The sequence below is a fragment of the Scatophagus argus genome, chromosome 3 (genome assembly GCF_020382885.2).
Source record: "Scatophagus argus isolate fScaArg1 chromosome 3, fScaArg1.pri, whole genome shotgun sequence".
NCBI classification, from domain to species: Eukaryota; Metazoa; Chordata; class Actinopteri; family Scatophagidae; genus Scatophagus; species Scatophagus argus.
In genome coordinates, this window is record NC_058495.1 from 23,420,684 (window position 1) to 23,438,035 (window position 17,352).

Consider the following 17,352-nt stretch of genomic DNA (forward strand, 5'->3'; position numbering starts at 1 on the left):
AGTCATGCTGACCCTCACCGCTGTGCAGGCGCGACAAGAGTGATTGAAACTTTACAGCCGCAAAGCACAAGAGCCAGCGGTTTGTGAGAGGTAGAAAGTTTGTTTTTTGTGCGGTTTCTCATTTTCCAGTGTTGCTGTACTGTAAAGCATGTAACTACGATGCCACATCATAATGAGATGAACAGTATTAGACATGATGAGGCATTTTGTTGCAGCATATTACAAAACGTAGTATTTCTAATGTACCACAGAAGTTAGTGTTAGTGCAACTGTGTCTGACTCAAGTACAAACGAGTCATTGGTTTGGTTGGTCAACTAGATGTTTACCCCTAAAGTTAGACATTTCATCACTAAAAATATTTCTCCACCTTGATGATACAGTTAGAAAAAAAAAATGACATCTGTCTCTTTTCAATTGATTTTGACTGTTGCTCTTTATAAACACTCGAATTGTTGAAAATGTTTGGAAACTCTCTTGCCTAGGCTTGGTGTTGCTAAAAGCTCTGGTATCCTTCATCAGCTATGCCGGAAACAACACTAAATAATAAATAAATACATACATACGTAATACAATAAAAATTTTAGTTAAAACACGACTGAGTTATCAAGTCGAGTTAGGTGTTTATTCAATTTGGGAAATCCCACCATTGCTAGAAAGCATTAGCATTAGCTTCAGGTGACTCAACAGGATCTGGAAATCGTCTCTGCTGCTGGGTTGCCGCTGAGGGTTTACCTGCTGGAGTGGTAAACAAGATGTCGTAGGGGATTTTCTGATGTGACCAATTGTTTTTCCAGTGATTAGTCAAGCTTCCTGTATTTCCAAGCAAACCCTCTCATGTGATATTGCTTCATTAAAGTTGCGTCTCAATTCAATACTTTGTTAGACATCAGTAACAATGGAGTCTTAGTCCAACTTGCTTTGTCATCCACATGTTGATTTATCCCCTGGCCTCGACGCCACAGCTCCGTCATTATTCTGACCTCGCTTTACTTAGGCACACGTCCAGGAAATCATAGCCGAGGATAAAGGTGATTTGTTAGAAACACTATCACACCTGTTGGTGGGTTGATGTTCGATCAGTATCGTGCACATTGGGGATGCAGTGACGGTTACCTGCAACAGCATGCTAATTATGCAAATGAAGCCCCTGTACGGTGGGATTTGAAGAGGCTCTTTGTACTTGCCCTCTTGAGAGGAGAAACGGGGGCAGGAGGGGGGTGTCAGAGGTAACTGAAGAGTAGAAAAGACAGGCATTATGGGTGAGAGAGAGCCAGTTACGATGATGACTTACATGAGCAGTTCTGTTCCAGCGAGGGAGCACTTTTGGATCTGCTCAAGTCCACTCCTCCATACGAGGTCAGTATAACCACAAGGGAGGGTTGAGAGCGTGTGCTTTATGTTCTTTTAAATGTAATTTTAGACCCTGAAACAGTTTGTTGTAAATCTGCCTGTTTTGAATCGCTTTCTTCTCTCAACTGACATGTTTTAGCACAAAGTTTAACTGTGCTTTTATGATAGATTGCATTGCTGACTTATCTCTGACGTGCTGAATCCAAGCAAAGCGACATCCCTCAGTGATTCTCAGTCTAAGGAGTTGAAGATGCAGATTAAGAGAACCCAGATGAGTTATGGGTGAATTAAAGGGGGAAAAACAACTACAACAGATTTGAGATAAGGTGCGGCGTTTTTCTGTGATGTTTCAGTTTGTTGGAGGCTCTTGCCACGAACAGCCCGAGTCGGGCCCTGTGGGCAGACAGGCACTAGCTGGCATGGAACGCTGGATCATTTATCATCCCTAAGCAAATACTGCTAACCGTGAAACATTTCTGCAAACATTTGTTTACGCATTGGTTCACACTTGTCTTAACAGGACTGCACAGCAGGTTGGAAAGTTATTGTAAGAGCTCCTCTGTCACAAAATGCGGCTGACAACCGAACAGTCTGGGAAATTTTTATTGCAAAGTGTGATATGCATGTGATTGCAGTTGTGATTGTGCATTGCATTAGCTTTTTGTTGTTTGTTTATTTGTTTGTGGGTGCTTGATCCAGCTGACCAAGATATGTTGTGATTTTCTGTCTTTAATCTGCTCCTGCAGGGAACCTTCTGCCATTACAGCTGTCAGTCTCAGGATTGACGATGAAAATGTCTTCATTTGTTTGTCACCAAGTTAAACCTCGTTAGATGTCTGGTGACTTCATCCTGCTGCTCTCAACTGCCGAGACTGGCTGAAGTCTCTCCCTCTCTCTGTCTGTCTGTCTCTCTGTCTGTCTCTCTCTCTCTTACTCCCTCTCTGTCTGTTGTGTGTGTGTGTGTGTGTGTGTTGTCTGCTATTCTGCCTCAGGCACTAGTTGGAAAGCGACAAGGACGATATAAACCCAACAAGCTGCTCCTGTAGGGAGGGGGAAGAATAACAGTGAGAGAAAGAATGAGAACACAAAGGAAGAGAAGAAAAGCAAGGGAGAACAACAGAAAGGATTTGCATTGCCAATCCCCCGGGGGGAAATGTTAGGTTTGACGTGTTACAACTTGTTGGGTAACTGAAGGTTTTGTGTGAAGTGATTCTGTGTCGTGGGAAGTGTAAGGTTTCACTGTTGTGCAGCGCTCAAGGAGAGGAGTTGGTTTTTATCTGAGGGCAGAGGCATGTTTCCCTCCATCCACTGTCATCCTCCATCGCCTCCCTCTCTGCTCCAGCAGGAGCATTCAGGTCACAGCGGGGGGACAGGACAAGTGTGGCTCTGTAACAGCACAGCCATTACCGTGGTCAGGCTGACAGTGAACGACAATGGGCTTCTTTTGAGGGCTTAGTTCACCCAACTCACACAAAAATCTTTATGTCTTACTCTGGTGGTATCTTTGCCGTGCACAGAGTTTGGGGGCCAGTAGAGAAAAATCACTTCAGGTTTTTTTGTTTTGTTTTTTTCAGCTATTAGGAGAAAAGTCAGCTCTTTCATGTGGGCTTCAGCACCTTCCTAGAAACAAAACACAATTGTTCAGGCTAAAATGTAAGCAAACAGTTGCCTGTTTATGCATCATTTCTTCTGAGTCATGTTTCTCACCACCAGCTGAACATTAGACTAGCATTCACTTTCCTTTTAGTTAGTTTGGCCTTCACCGGCTACAGCAGCTCAAGTGTTGATATATCTTTATTATTTGAACTTTCCCTGTCACTGACTCTGGTTGTCTGTCGGGAACAGTGGATGCATTTTAACTGACAACAGCTGGAAACCGCTGTTGGAGTGAGTCAGACAACCAAAACAATGAGCCAAAAGAGGCTAAAAGGCTCACTAAAGCTCAGGCGTTGATGTAAAAAAAATTCGTTAAAAGTTAGCGCAAGTGCAGTTCAACAGCTGACTTTACAACAAGATTAGCCAGAGATTCCATAAAAAACAACCGACATTATTGCATTTGTTTTCAGTGTACTTTTGTTCGTCTTTTCTGAATTTCTTAGAAACAGGTATTATATTTTCATAGCCTAATGATACAGATCGCACATCAGTAATTTGCATTGAAAGCAAAAGAAAAAAAAGAGTCTCATTTGCTTATTCCCTGTTTTAGCCACTCACTACACTACAGTCGGTGGTTTGCTCAGGTAAACACGTTTTTAATGTGAGTAAAGTGTCTTTGGTCACTTTGTTCTACTCTGTTTACTTCAACAGCTGCTCTGAGGTCTGTTTTATTGTAATTTCGTAGCAGCATGTGGTGAGAGCCCATAAAAGCCGAACAACACTGCAGGTGGTCAGAAAACAGACTCCAATCAGATAACCTCGTAGGAAGGCAATACTATTCAAATCATGTAACGCGCACACCACATACATACAGACAGACAGACAGACAGACAGACACAAGGTCAGCTTCCACAGGGGTGCAGTCAGCTGCAGATAGGCTAAGTGTGTGTTTAAGTAGATGAGAATGATATGGAGGATAGAAATAACCTTGACTGGTTTACATTGTCGTAAGGTGTTAAATGCATTGTTTAAAGAAAGGAAAAAAAGCCTTTGTGCTTTTAAAACACACACGCACCTTGACACGCATTCCTCACTGTCAACGGCAGATTTTGTGCATACCTCTGTAGTGGTTCACACACACACATAGGCGTGTGAAAGCCACCTGTGGCAGCTCCACAGTGGAGCCTCTGTGGAACGTAAAGGGGAGACCCAGGAATAACTTACAGCGTGGGACAAAAGTCTGTGTGTTGCCACGGGCACCAGTGGCAGCTGCTGCAGTGTTGGCAAAACAGTTTCCCTCCCCTCCATCCTCACTGCCTCCCCACACTCGGCCGAACCCCACATCACACCTGAAAATAGCAATCAGACAGGATTAGGCTGTTACAGATCCTTGTGGGTTGCTGATATTTTATTCCAACAGCATTTAGGTAATGAACTCAGTCCTGAATGAATGAAAATAGATTTATTTTGTTAACTAAATTTCAGTTTAAGAAATTAAATAAAAAAAATGTTAAAATTCTGGCCTCAACACAGACACAAATTTACACACACACAGAAATAATTGAGTGTGATATCGCATTCAAAGTGAACAGTAGTCAAACAGGTGGCATCAAATGAATGCCGCTGTTCCTCCTGCTTTCAGCTGTAGTTAATGTGCTACGGGGCTTTTTGGTTACCATCAGCTGTGAGAAATGGTTTTATTATGATTCAGAATTTGAATACACACACACAGGTATAATACAGTCACATTCACGCACAATTTTGTGCAGGTTTACATCTTTGGCAGACAGCTTTGGCTTTGGCTTTGGCAAAAAAAAAAAACAAAAAAAAAAAAAACAGTATTACGCATTTGGCATGTTGTCTAGTTTTACGAGAGCGTCGTGCCAGACAGCATGACGCATGAAGCAGACTCCTTGTTGGTAAAAGTGCACACCTGGTTTCTTGTACCAGAAAGCGCTGGGGCGGAAAGTAACAGGCAGTGAGAACGGAGTGTAAACTCAAGTGCGTTAGGTTCATCCTGACTGTCACTCAGGATTTTCTGCTGGCTGACAAGTTAGTCTTAACGTACACAGACATTGTAGTCAAATCATTAAAGTGTGACAACACGATCATATGTTTTTATAGTTTTATCTGCTGGGTTAACTGGTAGCAGCTGACAGAATCAGGACTGGGCGTGAAAGGAGCATCCTCGAAATCCTCAGTCGCTCGCAAGCCAGGATGGCATTATGGGTTCGCCACTTTGTGAAACGCACGATTGTATAAAGGATAATCCTGCACTGTCATCACTGAAAACAGTTTGTTGGCAAATGATTGCTTTCTGTTTTTAATGACTTTTTACACAACGTTCTCGGCTTTGTTGGATTGTCGGGATTGTCGCCTAGCGGTCAGAGCAGTCGCTGTAGTTCCAATAATAACAGCTATATTAGCAGGAGCTACCGCACCTTTTGCAAGTACAAATGGGTGCAGTAAAAGTATCAAGTACAGCACCAGCAAAATATTTAACATAATGAGTCTATTCTTTTTTATGGTATATGAAACGCCCATCTGTACTATAGAGCAATCTTTTGCTAAATGGATCCATGTTTTGTTTGGGTTGTGTGCTCTGCTAGTGAGCAAACAAAAGGTTTGTGCCATTTCACTGATTGATAGCTGATGGCTGTAATTTTCCATGAGATTTAGTAGATGTAGTGCCAGGTAGAGGCAAGAAGAACAGGCTTAGCTAATAGATGATGGAGGTGAACAGTGCAGGTTTCCAACAGTGTAAACAATCAGTTTTGCATTTGAGTAAGAAAATACATTGAAGATGTTTGGTGAGAAACATGAAAGTTAAAATAAAGGTTTCTTACAAAAACATGAAGGGGGAGAAAAGGCTGCACTGTTGATTCTAAGCAGGTTGTCAGAGAACAACAGGTTGATTGTGTTTAGCCGTCACTCAAAAATACGGTCAGTCGGATTTGTTTGACTTGCGGGTGGTTCAGTCCCAATTCCTCTGCCAGAGCTCTGTTCGATGCATTGGTTCGTCACTTCCTGCGAGGAGCCGATTTCCACCACTGACCACACGGCAGCAGAGGTCAAATTCATTGCACTTCAGTTTGTGGAAGATGAGGTGGCCTTCACATGTTTTAGCCTCACTTTGCGATGTGAGCTTGTGACTTTCATTTATTGTTGCAACTGTAAACACACACACACACATGCATATACATCACTGAGGTTTGGGGCCTTGGACCCTGGCAGACAGGTGGCTTTGTTCACAATCACAGTTTGCAGGCTGGGAGAGCCGGGTGAGGTGGAGGGGGGCTCTAATCATTATTATGCTTTCCGCAGAACGGTGGCGCTCCGCATTTTTTTGCTGTGTTCCCGAGTTGGTCGGCACATTCCGCTGGCATTGTTATCCGGCCTGTTTCCTGCGGCCGGCGGCTTTTGTCAGCCTCTCCCCCATTGTCTCGGCTTCCTTTGTTCCCTGGCTCCTACAATGGCTTTTTTTTCTGCCTCTTAATATATATGTGCACTTTTTGCCCTTGTGTGTTCTGTTTGTTTTGTTCTGCTGTCTGCTGTGTTTTTCTTTCCTCCTGCTTCAGAGTTGGGAAATAACACACACACACACACACACACACAAGCCTGATTTGATATGTTCAAGTTCACTGTGGTTCAAACCTCTCTCACTCAACCTGTCCTCTCTTTCTTTCTCTCTTTTTGTCCCTCACTGAGGCTTTGTCTGTCTCCCTCCCCAGTACCTTCTATTATTCACTGTCACACATACACACACACACACACACACACACACACAGGCACACTTTGTGTGCTGGTAGCACAACTGCCATCTAACTCTTGACCTTAACTTTTGCAGTGACCTAAAACAGCGATTCTCAATTGTTGTCATGAAACAGAACCTTGAGGACACACACAGCAGACGCCAAAGACCCCCCCAACTCCCCCCATGTTTATATTCACTATCCACTTTGCTGCTGTAACAATGTGAATTTCCCCATTGTGGGACACTAAAGGAAATCTTATCTTATTTCTAATTTCTACTCTTTTATACATATTCTAAAACCGTAACCATAAAAACCAAGTGTGTACATCTGATGCAAGCACACAGAACAGTATGTGCAAGAGGGAAAGCATCCCAGCAAATGAGCATTTCTGCCCTGGTGTGCATTAATGTGGACCCCACGAGACTGTGACGATCATCGCTCGTAAAGTTGACTTTGGAGACTTTGGAAGCAGGGACGGTGACAGATGTCTCCGCTCCACCTCCTCCACCCTCATCTCTCATTAGACTCATACTTATCTGGTGTAAATTTCACATGTGACTTAAAAAGTTCTGTTGTTATCTTTGGAACTATTATCATTATAGCACCAAATGAAAATTGGCTTGGCAAACCTAAATCTCACCACACCCATAAGACACCTTGTTACATGTGTTTTGTTTGTCTTTCAACAGAATGGTTGAGCCCAGCCCTCCGGCGCTGCACCTCCTCTCTGGCGGGGATGTCAGCATGGTTGGTGTCAAAGTAGAGCAGGAGGACTCATGCAGAGGAGGTGCAGTCATCACCAGCACTGAACCTTTTAAGACGTCTCCCTCACGCGACTGGTCAGGAAACCATCCACTGGAAGCCCGCCAGTTGACCCCACCGCTCTCCTGCTCCCCTTTGGTAAGGTTATGGTAGAGTGAGAAGATCATCGATAGGCATTTTAGAAAATGTAGGACATGCCACCGACTGATATGTCGGTTGCTTTGTCGGTTGATGGTCTCTTTCTGTGTCCTGACAGGATGGCTCTCCGGGTAAGGAGCTGCCTCACAGGCAAAGCCCCATGGGACTGAAGGAGGCCAGGACACACGATAGACTGGAGGGACAATCCAAGTTCAAGGAAGGTCTGTCTCAGCTCTTTCAACGCGGCCCGTGTCAGGACTAGTGCTGATAGTGCTGCCAAGTAATCATACTCAGAGTGACAAAAGAAACTGTTCTAGTATTGATCATTTGATGACTTGCACTTTGGCGTAGTATAAAACTGAAAAATATCTCCTCTTTGTGAAGTTGAAAGCATAGCTCCTGTTATTTAGAAGAAGAACCGTGGCTGTGCAGAGTGATAATTCTGTTTCATCGCACTCTTTTCATGTCAGAGTGAAAAGCTTTTTTTCATCTAGCCAATTAATTTATAATTCATACTTACGATGTGGGTCTCATTTTTAAACACTAGTATCTTGACCCTAAGGATGACAAAGTTTGGCATCTTGCAGTGGATGCCAAACTTTGTGGGTGGCACGGTGGTGCAGTGGTTAGCACTGTTGCCTTATAGCAAGAAGGTTCCAGGTCCGAATCCCGGTCTGGGCCCTTCTGTGTGGAGTTTGCATGTTCTCCTTGTGCCTGCGTGGGTTTTCTCCGGGTACTCTGGCTTCCTCCTACAATCTCAAAAGCATGCCCATTAGGTTAATTGGCTACTCTACATTGTCCCTAGGTGTGAGTGTGAGAGTGTGTGGTTGTCTGGTTTTGTGTGTTGGCCCTGCGATTGACTGGCAACCAGTCCAGGGTGTACCCCGCCTCTCGCCCGTAGTCAGCTGGGATAGGCTCCAGCTCCCCCACGACCCTGACGGATAAGCGGTATAGAAAATGGATGAATGGATGTTAGCACTGTGACAAGCACCGGATCAGTGAGGTCTCTTCCACTGGGGGACACCAAAATCTTGACATTATATCAAATGACTGACAACTGCAGTTGACGCACTTTTCAGTGCATTAGAGCGGGCTGTACCTTCATCGCTCAGTAGCATTAGAGTCTGTAAAGTAAAAAGTATTTGGTTCTGCTCTGAATTCACCCCAAGAAACAATCGCCGTTCATCTCAGTGCCGGATCTGAATCGCTGGTGTCAGTGCACCTGCACAGTCTGCCTCCTTTCTGCACCTGTTTTGTTACCTTCTACGGGAGTCTTTTCTCTCTTACTCACATACACTCACGGCCATACAATTCTTCCACTGACCAGGCTCAGACGACTCCATATCTTATGTGTTTAAGTGCACTGCATTCTGCTGCTTTTCAACATTAAACAATGTAGTCTGCTGAAAATCGATGCGTAGAAGTGACGGTTTGTTTAGCGAAGCGAGAGTGTTGTTTTGGTTCCTGAATGGGTTCGGGGCGATCAGGGGGCTTTGCTTTTTTTTTTTTGTCTGATTTTGTTCAATCCCTTACATGCAGAGTAAAACGCTGCTCTCCCTGCCACTCTCGAGACTCTCTCTGCCCTCAAGTTTTTCACCAGCCTGCACTCTTTGCCTTAAAATTTTCTGAAGTTCTCTCCACTAGCTGACCTTGGATTGTTCTCTGTCCAAATATTGATCCTCTCAAACACTCAAAACTTCTCCCAGACGCATAAACAACCTCTGCCCTTGCACCTCAAATGTCTTCTTCAATCAATGCCATTAGGAAGGCAGAGGAGAGGCTGAGAAAGTAGTTTGGTGTCAGATAGATTTTATTTGACAGAAAGTATTTTTTCACGCTGTCTAGTGCAGCCCGCTGTGGTTCTACTGAGTACCTGTTGTGTTCTGTTAACAGTAATGCCTGCCGTTGAGAAGCTGCTGAATGCTGACTGGAAGGAGAAACCTCTGGACAAAAGCTCAATGGGGGCAGGACAACTGAAAGGTCAGCTTTCAGACCTGACCAACAGCTTTATACCATTCATATAGCACATTACACACCACTATTTCCAACAGATTATTATTAGACTGTGCAAATATCTGCCTCATCTTTTTCATTTCCCATCTTCTTTGTCTTCTTTGTTCACTGAAAATGTTATATAACACTTCTTACACATTCCAAAAGCAGATCCTGACTGCTTGCAGTAATGTGATGCACTGCTGGTTAGATAATCTTACTATTTAACTGTTAGTTTCACATAGCGTTTATTATGATATCTAAAAGGACAAAAGTATTGGGACACACCCCTTTATTATTGAATTCAGGTGTGGGGTGGGGCTGTTTTTCAGGGGTTGGACTTGGCCCCTGACTTCCAGTGAAGGGAAATCTTAATGCTTCAGCATACCAAGACATTTTGGACAATGCTATGCTTCCAACTTTGTGGCAACAGTTTGTTGAAGGCCCTTTTCTGTTCCAGCATGACTGTGCCCCAGTGCACAAAGCAAAGCTCCATAAAGACATGGTTGGATGAGTTTGGTGTGGAAGAACTTGACTGGCCCACATAGAGTCCTGACCTCAACCCCATCCAACACCTTTGGGATGAACTGGAACGGAGATTGTGAGCCAGGCCTTTTGGTCCAACATCAGTGCCTGACCTCACAAATGCTCTACTGCTTGAATGGGCAAAACCCACAGAAACACTCTAAAATCTTGTCCCTGTTGGTGTAATAGTCAGTTGTCCCAATACTTTTGTCCACATAGTGTATATTACCACCAGGTGACAGATGTTCACAAACTAATCCTCAGAGGGACCTAGCCCCCACTGTCATTGTCTACCATCGTAGCCACACTTAGGTCTCATATGTAGTGGAGATGCAGAGTCAGGTGATAATTCTCTGTAAGTTCATCCCTATGACATTCACATTCACTATAGCCACTTTAAATTTGCTTACAAATTGTATAAATATGCAGAGGCCCCTTACCACCCAACACTGATCACGATCATACAGTTTGTTGTGGAAAAGTGCTCAAGATGTTTTGAGAGAAAGATGACCCTTTGATGCCCTCCAGGTACCCCAGAGTCTCTGGCAGAGAAGGAGCTCGAGTTGCTGATGATGATCAACCAGCTAAAAGGACTGAAGGACCAGCTGCTGGGAGCCCACTCTGAGCAGAAGAACATGGCCTCTTTGTTGCTGGAGAAACAGCAGCAGCAGATGGAGCTGGCTCGACAACAGCAGGAACAGGTATGGTTCAGAGGTGTCCAGTAACTGAACACCAGGATCCACGCATCTGCCCTCCATCTTATCAAAACCTACAGGCATAATCAAAACAAATTTCTGTGTCTGTGCTGTCTGTTGAAAATTATGTGAAAGCTAGCAATCCCAGAGCAATCCCAGAATCTAAACCTTCCGTGTCTTCATGTTTGAGTTCTGACTACATATGAAGAGCAATGCAGACAAGTTAAATTCGAACGTCGAAATTGAAAGCACCCGAAAAGGTCCAGATCGTGGTTGCCTTTGGTGTGTGCACTCGCAACTCTATAAACATGAGAATGAACTTGTGTTATGTCTCAGATCGCCAAGCAGCAGCAGCAGCTGATCCAGCAGCAGCACAAGATCAACGTGCTTCAGCAGCAGATCCAGGTCAGCTCCTCTCAAGACCACAAATAAAAAGTTGTCAGTGTAGAACAGAAATCTGTGTTTCAGACAAATGAGGTAAGAGTCTTTATGTCAGGTGTGTTTGTCCTGCCTCGTCCCAGCAGGTGAATATGCCCTACGTGATGATCCCGGCTTTCCACCCCAACACCCAGCACCTCCCGGTCACCTCTGAACCCCAGATGACTTTGCCACTGCAACCAATCCCCTGCAAGCCAGGTCAGTCATCAAGCTAGCAGAGAGGTTTCAGCTTTGGGAGGAGTTTGGGATTCGGACATACTGGCTCCCATTAAACCATTAAAATAATTAATGGAAATTTAAATTTACATTTATTACTTATTAAAAGAGTCAAACCTTAAATGATGGGAAACCATGTAGAAAATATAAGTCAAATATGCACAATCTGTATGCAGCTAAAAGTAACTGAGATCAGCTCAAGTAATGTTTTGTATTCTGTTAAATCGCTCTTCAGAAGTAATCTTTTGATAGTTAGAGGTTTCTCTCTGGGATTTTTGTCAGTTAATTCATAGTCTATTCATTCCAGCAGAAGAATAAGTGACAGTGACGGTGTGCTTTATAGGGCAAGAAACTTTGTGCTGAAAAGTTGCGGCCGTCAGTGCGGTTGCCACGAGTTTCCATGCAGAAACATCCTCTTATGCACTTCAAGTCAAGGCCTGCTTTATAGAAAATGGAATGACATACAATGTGGACTTAAGCTGAACAATATGGCTGATCGTACCTTTCACACACTTATGCTTGTACAGTTAGCAGGCTATAGAGGGCACCGCTTAGAAAGGCACAGCTTTGTTCAGTCTTGCTTTCACAAGTCTTAAAAGCTGTGCTCGTGGGTGACCTTGTCCTCTCTATCTTTTCAAACCTAAAAAACACAAGGCCAGTCTTTAAAACTTTGTAGGCGGACTTTAAGGATAACCATTCACTTGCTTTCTTCATTTCAAGAAACGCATGTGTATCTGTGTGAGTGCTTCTGAATGTTTTGACAGATGAATGTGAGGGAAAAAAACAATGTAGAAAGACTGTTAGCTTGTGAAGAAGAGGTCAGCTGTAACCAGAAATTTGAAGTCATCTTTTCTTTGACGATGTGGACTGAGCGAGGAGAGCTGTGCCGTTTCATTTAATTTTGGTAGTTTTTTATTATTGAGCTGCTGATCATAAATCATTTAGCCTGTACAAAGAAAAAAAAATATTCTCATCCTAATTCTCTAAAGCCCAAATTGCTTTTGTCCAACAAACAGCCCAAAACTCAAAAACTCTTCATTTAAAACCACAAATGACAAAGAAAGGCAACAAATCCAGCAGCACGTTTGACATTTTTCTTTAAAAAAATGTCTGAAAGAATCGATCGGTTGTCAAAACAGTTCAATCGACCAATCGGTTACTTGAGGTGATGTATGGCAGCTCTAATGCTAATGTTAGGTTAAGAGGTTCTTTTGCATTAGTGTGGAAAAATCTTGATTTGTCAGATATTTAATTGATTTAATTGATAATTGATTATTTTTATATGATTGTTTATGATTATTGTATAAAAATGATCTCCCTTTAAGCAAAACAACAACAACAAACACGCTTTGGAAAGGGAATGTTTTAAAATAGTTCTTGAAATTTTTTAAATTATGTCTAATTTATATGACTGTGTATCTAAGGCATTTCAGACGTTTCAGAAGTGCTAACCTCATCATGGCTACGAAAACAACTTAAAACACTCACGCTAAACTGTGCATAAACTGTACAAAGTAAATGTGTGCCTCTGAGTCTCGCTCTCTCTGTTATCACTGGTGTGCAGAGAAGCCATGCTGGTATTCGAGTGTGTTTCAGTAGGTGTGTGTCAAGTCTGAGCTTCAGCCACTGATATTGTTTTTCATGCTTCCACAGCTGTGGACTTCCAGCTGCTGCAGAATTCTCACCCCACCCCTCTCAAGAGGAGCAGTGGTTCCTTCCGACAGGTACTTTGTCACGACGGTATTGTGTCTCAGCCGTTTCAATGTTGATGTCAGTGTAACAAACTCATTTCCTTTATGTCTTTCAACTATAAACATCTCAATGCAAACACCTACATTACAGAGATTAGATGTCCAAAACAGTGGATTATGGCCGTTTGTTAACTGTACAGTGTGTGTACGTGTACTTCATGTGTGTGTGGTTTAACGAACATTAAAGTGTCACCCTGCCGATTAAACAGATGATGTACTTTTCTGCTACTTGGGAGGCTGAAAAAAGCTTTGTGAATACACCTTCTTTTCAAAGGTTTTGTGTATGTGTGTGTTCCTGCCTGTGTGTATGTGTATTTGCACGGCTGGTTCTCAAGCAAAGATAGATCAACAGGGCTTAAATAAACAAAAGGAAAGGAGAGAATGTGGTGAACAAAAAGACAAAAGACATGAGACGCTACAAAGGTGTGACAGATAGGCTTGGACATGCCAAATCTGCTGTGCATAACCCGAATGCATGCACGCCCTCGCCTTTTGCGGTTAAGCCTGAGTGAGTGTAAGTGGCCCCACCCCTACTCATCTGCTCTCACTGTGTGTTTAGGAAGTCAGTCAGCCCTTGAACCTGACCTCCAAGCCGAAGGGGCTGGAGCTGGGGAAAACACCCAGCCCGCAGAGCCTGGAGCTGGGATCGCTGGTGCTGCAGGGGGCCTACAGGCCCAGAGAGCTCCATAGAGAAATGGCCCACAGCCCACCACGATCGGCCCTCAGTGAGTTAAGCTGACTGCTGTGATAGAAAGTGTGAATATTTTCCCAAAAGGGGGAAAAGCAAACATTGGCGCTTGAGTCAAAACTGTGGTTTTAGGCACTCCCTGTGTTTCTGATGTGTCACATTAACAGAGTTTAAACTCTTTTTGAGCTGCAAAGAGCCTTCTTCCTCTTCTTCTTCTTCTTTCTCTTCTTCTTCTTCTTCTTCTTCTTCTTCTTCTTCTTCTTCTTTGTGGTTCTAAAATTATTTTTTTTAAAAGGTACCTGTGGAATTTCTTACCATTAGTAGCATTGCAGAGCGATGTTCTCCCTTGGCGTACGTCCCCAGGTGTCGTGGTACACAGAGTTTAATATTCAACTGGACATTTCACTTATCAATGGTGGCAGTAACGGCAGTAACTGTAGAAACGTGCCAACAGAGTCATAGAAGACGACTGCTTGTTTCCAACTACTTCCAAAAATTGTCTCTCAAAATGTTACACTAGGAAGGAAATGCGTTCTGCATGCTGAATAGGATGCATACGTTCTGATGTAAGCCTAACGTGTTAACAAAAATGCCTTTTATGCTGTGACTGGGATACAGCAAAGCTAAATCAGAAAAAGTAAGAGAGTGCTTGATGCAGAAACTCAAAGTCCAAAGAAGAAGACGTAGTAACACCCACAGACACGCAACAGCAGTGAGCCCTTAGCAACAAGCATGTACAATAGTTCAGTCAGACAGACAACTCACGATTCAAATGTTTATTATAGCAGCAGAACATGTTGAGTTTGGCGTCTAGACTCTGACCTCATCATACGCTTACATGAGATACTGGGGAGAGATGAGAAAACATTTTGAACCCCCTCACCGGAGTCTGCAGGTGGGTGCTGGGGTGGTGGTGGAAGCTCAGATAACAGACAGCAGTAGTGATGCAGGGCAGCAGTGACACTGACAGGCAGAGGGCGAGATGGGAATTTTTGCAGCTGAAATAGACCACCAAACTGGGAGGGTGTGGTCAGTGACCAGTGGGGAGGGTGAGGCATGTCACATGAGTATGCAGTTGACTGCCCGAACAAGCTGAGAGGCTTCACTCCATTAACATTCAAAACAGGAGCTGTTGGTTATCACTTTAGATACACTCAGGAAACAGCCAGAAGCTCTTTGGACCCGTTTCTGTTACTCTAAAGACTGCTCGGTTTATTTTTGTCATGGATCTCAATTCTTTCATTGTTTTTCTAAGTCACTCTTCATAATGAAAAAGTAATGACTTAAAACAAAGATTTTAGCTAAATAAAAACGCAAGGTATATTCTGCATGTGAAAGCAAATACAAGCAAATATAAAACTGATCATCTTCTATAGGCGAGGGAAGAGTGTTGATAATATCTGTGATGTGTTTCTGGAGGGGCTTTGTCTCGTTTTCTTTTTCTTCATCATCGCCTTGTTCCTCATTTTTGTTCTCCTCCTCGCCGCCTCTTGGTTTCTGTCATCAGGTTTCCTTGGAGACGGCGATGTGGTCACCCAGGCCATCCATGACGCCCAGCTGCTCCTGAGGAGCCACAGCACCGCAGGGCGAGAGAGGGAGAGGGATGGTTGTGGAAAGATGGTGAGCAAATGTACAAAGCTACACAATCCACACACACACGCACACTCAGAGTCACATGGTTTCTGTTTAGAGTCCCTGACAGGCTCCTCGTTAGGTAAATATGATGCCAAATTTACACAGAAATGTCATCTGAGACCCTTTTACGTAAGAGTCACAAAGGAAATCTTGCCAGGTGTGGCGACACCATTTCCATGACACTTTCAACACGACACAAGTCTGAGTTGAGAGGCGGGAGAGATGATTGTTGAGTCTCATTCCCATGGACGAGAGCCGAAACAGCGACTCCACACTGCTACACTGTTTTCACATTGTCATGAAACATTGTTCTCGTAAAAATAATGATTATAGCTGCTTTAAAGTTAATCCTCATTTATCAGCCAATCTGGGGGGGTACTTAACAGATAGACAAATAATAATTACGTATTTTATGTGTGAAACTCTTACATCCACATTTAGCTGACGTGCCAAACTGCGTTTTCACATGATTCAATGTGACAACAGCTGGACTCCTCAGCAGAACAAAGGGGACATCAGTCTGTCTCTTTCTCTGACTGGGCCCGGTCAGAGTCAGGTTTAGGGTTACAGGGAGTTGTGGTCCTAGTGAGGATTTAACTCACTGAAGAATATCCTGGCTGCAGACACAGGAGCACATTGTTGCAGCACTTGAGGTGTTGCCTCCTGCAAAATGCTGTGAACTAAACACAGTATGGATCCATGTCTCTTGCTCGCATTTTCTTTCCAGCGTGTGCCACGGCGAAAAAGTACAAAATGTTGTTCTTTTAATCACACGCAGCTTCTTTAGACATGTGAAACAAAATAGGAACTTTGTATTCATAAGTCTCATCTTGCATATCGAACCTGCTTGCTAATTTATTTTGTTTTGGTTCTTGTAAAAACTGTCTTGGTTTTTGATTGTTTGAGGTGGCTGAAGGTTTGGTCTCAGCCTTGTCCTGGAGCAGCAGCTGTTGCAGCCTCACAATACCACAAAGGTCTCAATGTGGCCTTGACTGAGCCACCTGCCCTCTCTCTTTGTCTACAGTAATACTGTACTCTGTGGCTCTCCTCCTCCTCCTCCTCCTCCTCCTCCATTATCCCTCTCCATCTCACCTCTGCTGCTGCTTTAACACCAGTACTGATCACTGACCTATTTTGGTATTACACTCCACTGCATGGGGATAAATAATGTTTTACAGCTCGGGAATGGATGCTCCATATGGTCGATGGTGTGATGGAGCTGTTACATTCCCAACTCTGCCTCTTCTCCTTCACCTTTCCTCCCTCCAACAATAAACACCATTCTTCATCCTCCGCTGCGTTGTAATTTCCTTTCTTTGCATTTACAGCCCTGCATTTAAACAGCAGCTGATATGGTCAGCGTGCAGTTTCTTTACCTTAAATAGCGCTCTGTGTAACACTTGCGTGCCTCCAACGTCGGGGTCATCATTTTACTGCCATCAAAATTCAAATCTTCCCTTTGTGCTCGAGTGTGAATATGTGTGACTTAACTGCGCGTCTGACTTCATGTGTCTTTGCCTTTTCTGTGTCTGCAGGAGAATAAAGAGTCTCCTCGCAGCGAGAGAATTTCTCACTCTGAGCGGGGTGAAGACAGACACGGCCTGCCGTCCGCTGAGGACCACCTCAGCAGTGACTCTGAGGGTAGGCATCCCAGGAGGAGCCTGTTTAATAGTGACGGCCTGTCTTCACTGATGAAAGCATGTAGGAAACACGTGTTGCATGTTACCATGACTGGTGTGTGTGTATTTTCTATTTCAGTGGCAGTATACCATATTATATATCATCAGAAAACATTTTATTATTGCCTCCT

The 17,352-nt window shown here is 43.7% G+C and overlaps 1 protein-coding gene across 5 annotated transcripts in view; it reads left to right on the forward strand.

The window, feature by feature from the left end:
- The window catches only part of LOC124056909 (transcription factor SOX-13-like), a 37,448-nt gene that overhangs the window by 14,487 nt on the left and 5,609 nt on the right, over nucleotides 1–17,352 (forward strand). For 2 of the 5 annotated variants that reach the window (XM_046384851.1, XM_046384852.1), the window contains exons 2-11: nucleotides 7,392–7,602; nucleotides 7,721–7,823; nucleotides 9,496–9,582; nucleotides 10,648–10,820; nucleotides 11,151–11,219; nucleotides 11,336–11,450; nucleotides 13,122–13,192; nucleotides 13,779–13,944; nucleotides 15,415–15,527; nucleotides 17,078–17,243. In XM_046384851.1, the coding sequence (XP_046240807.1) occupies nucleotides 7,393–7,602; nucleotides 7,721–7,823; nucleotides 9,496–9,582; nucleotides 10,648–10,820; nucleotides 11,151–11,219; nucleotides 11,336–11,450; nucleotides 13,122–13,192; nucleotides 13,779–13,944; nucleotides 15,415–15,527; nucleotides 17,078–17,243 (1,273 nt within the window). In that variant the 5' untranslated portion in view covers nucleotide 7,392. The remainder of the gene's footprint in view (nucleotides 1–7,391; nucleotides 7,603–7,720; nucleotides 7,824–9,495; nucleotides 9,583–10,647; nucleotides 10,821–11,150; nucleotides 11,220–11,335; nucleotides 11,451–13,121; nucleotides 13,193–13,778; nucleotides 13,945–15,414; nucleotides 15,528–17,077; nucleotides 17,244–17,352) is intronic. The other 3 variants (XM_046384853.1, XM_046384855.1, XM_046384854.1) reach the window with 3 other exon arrangements.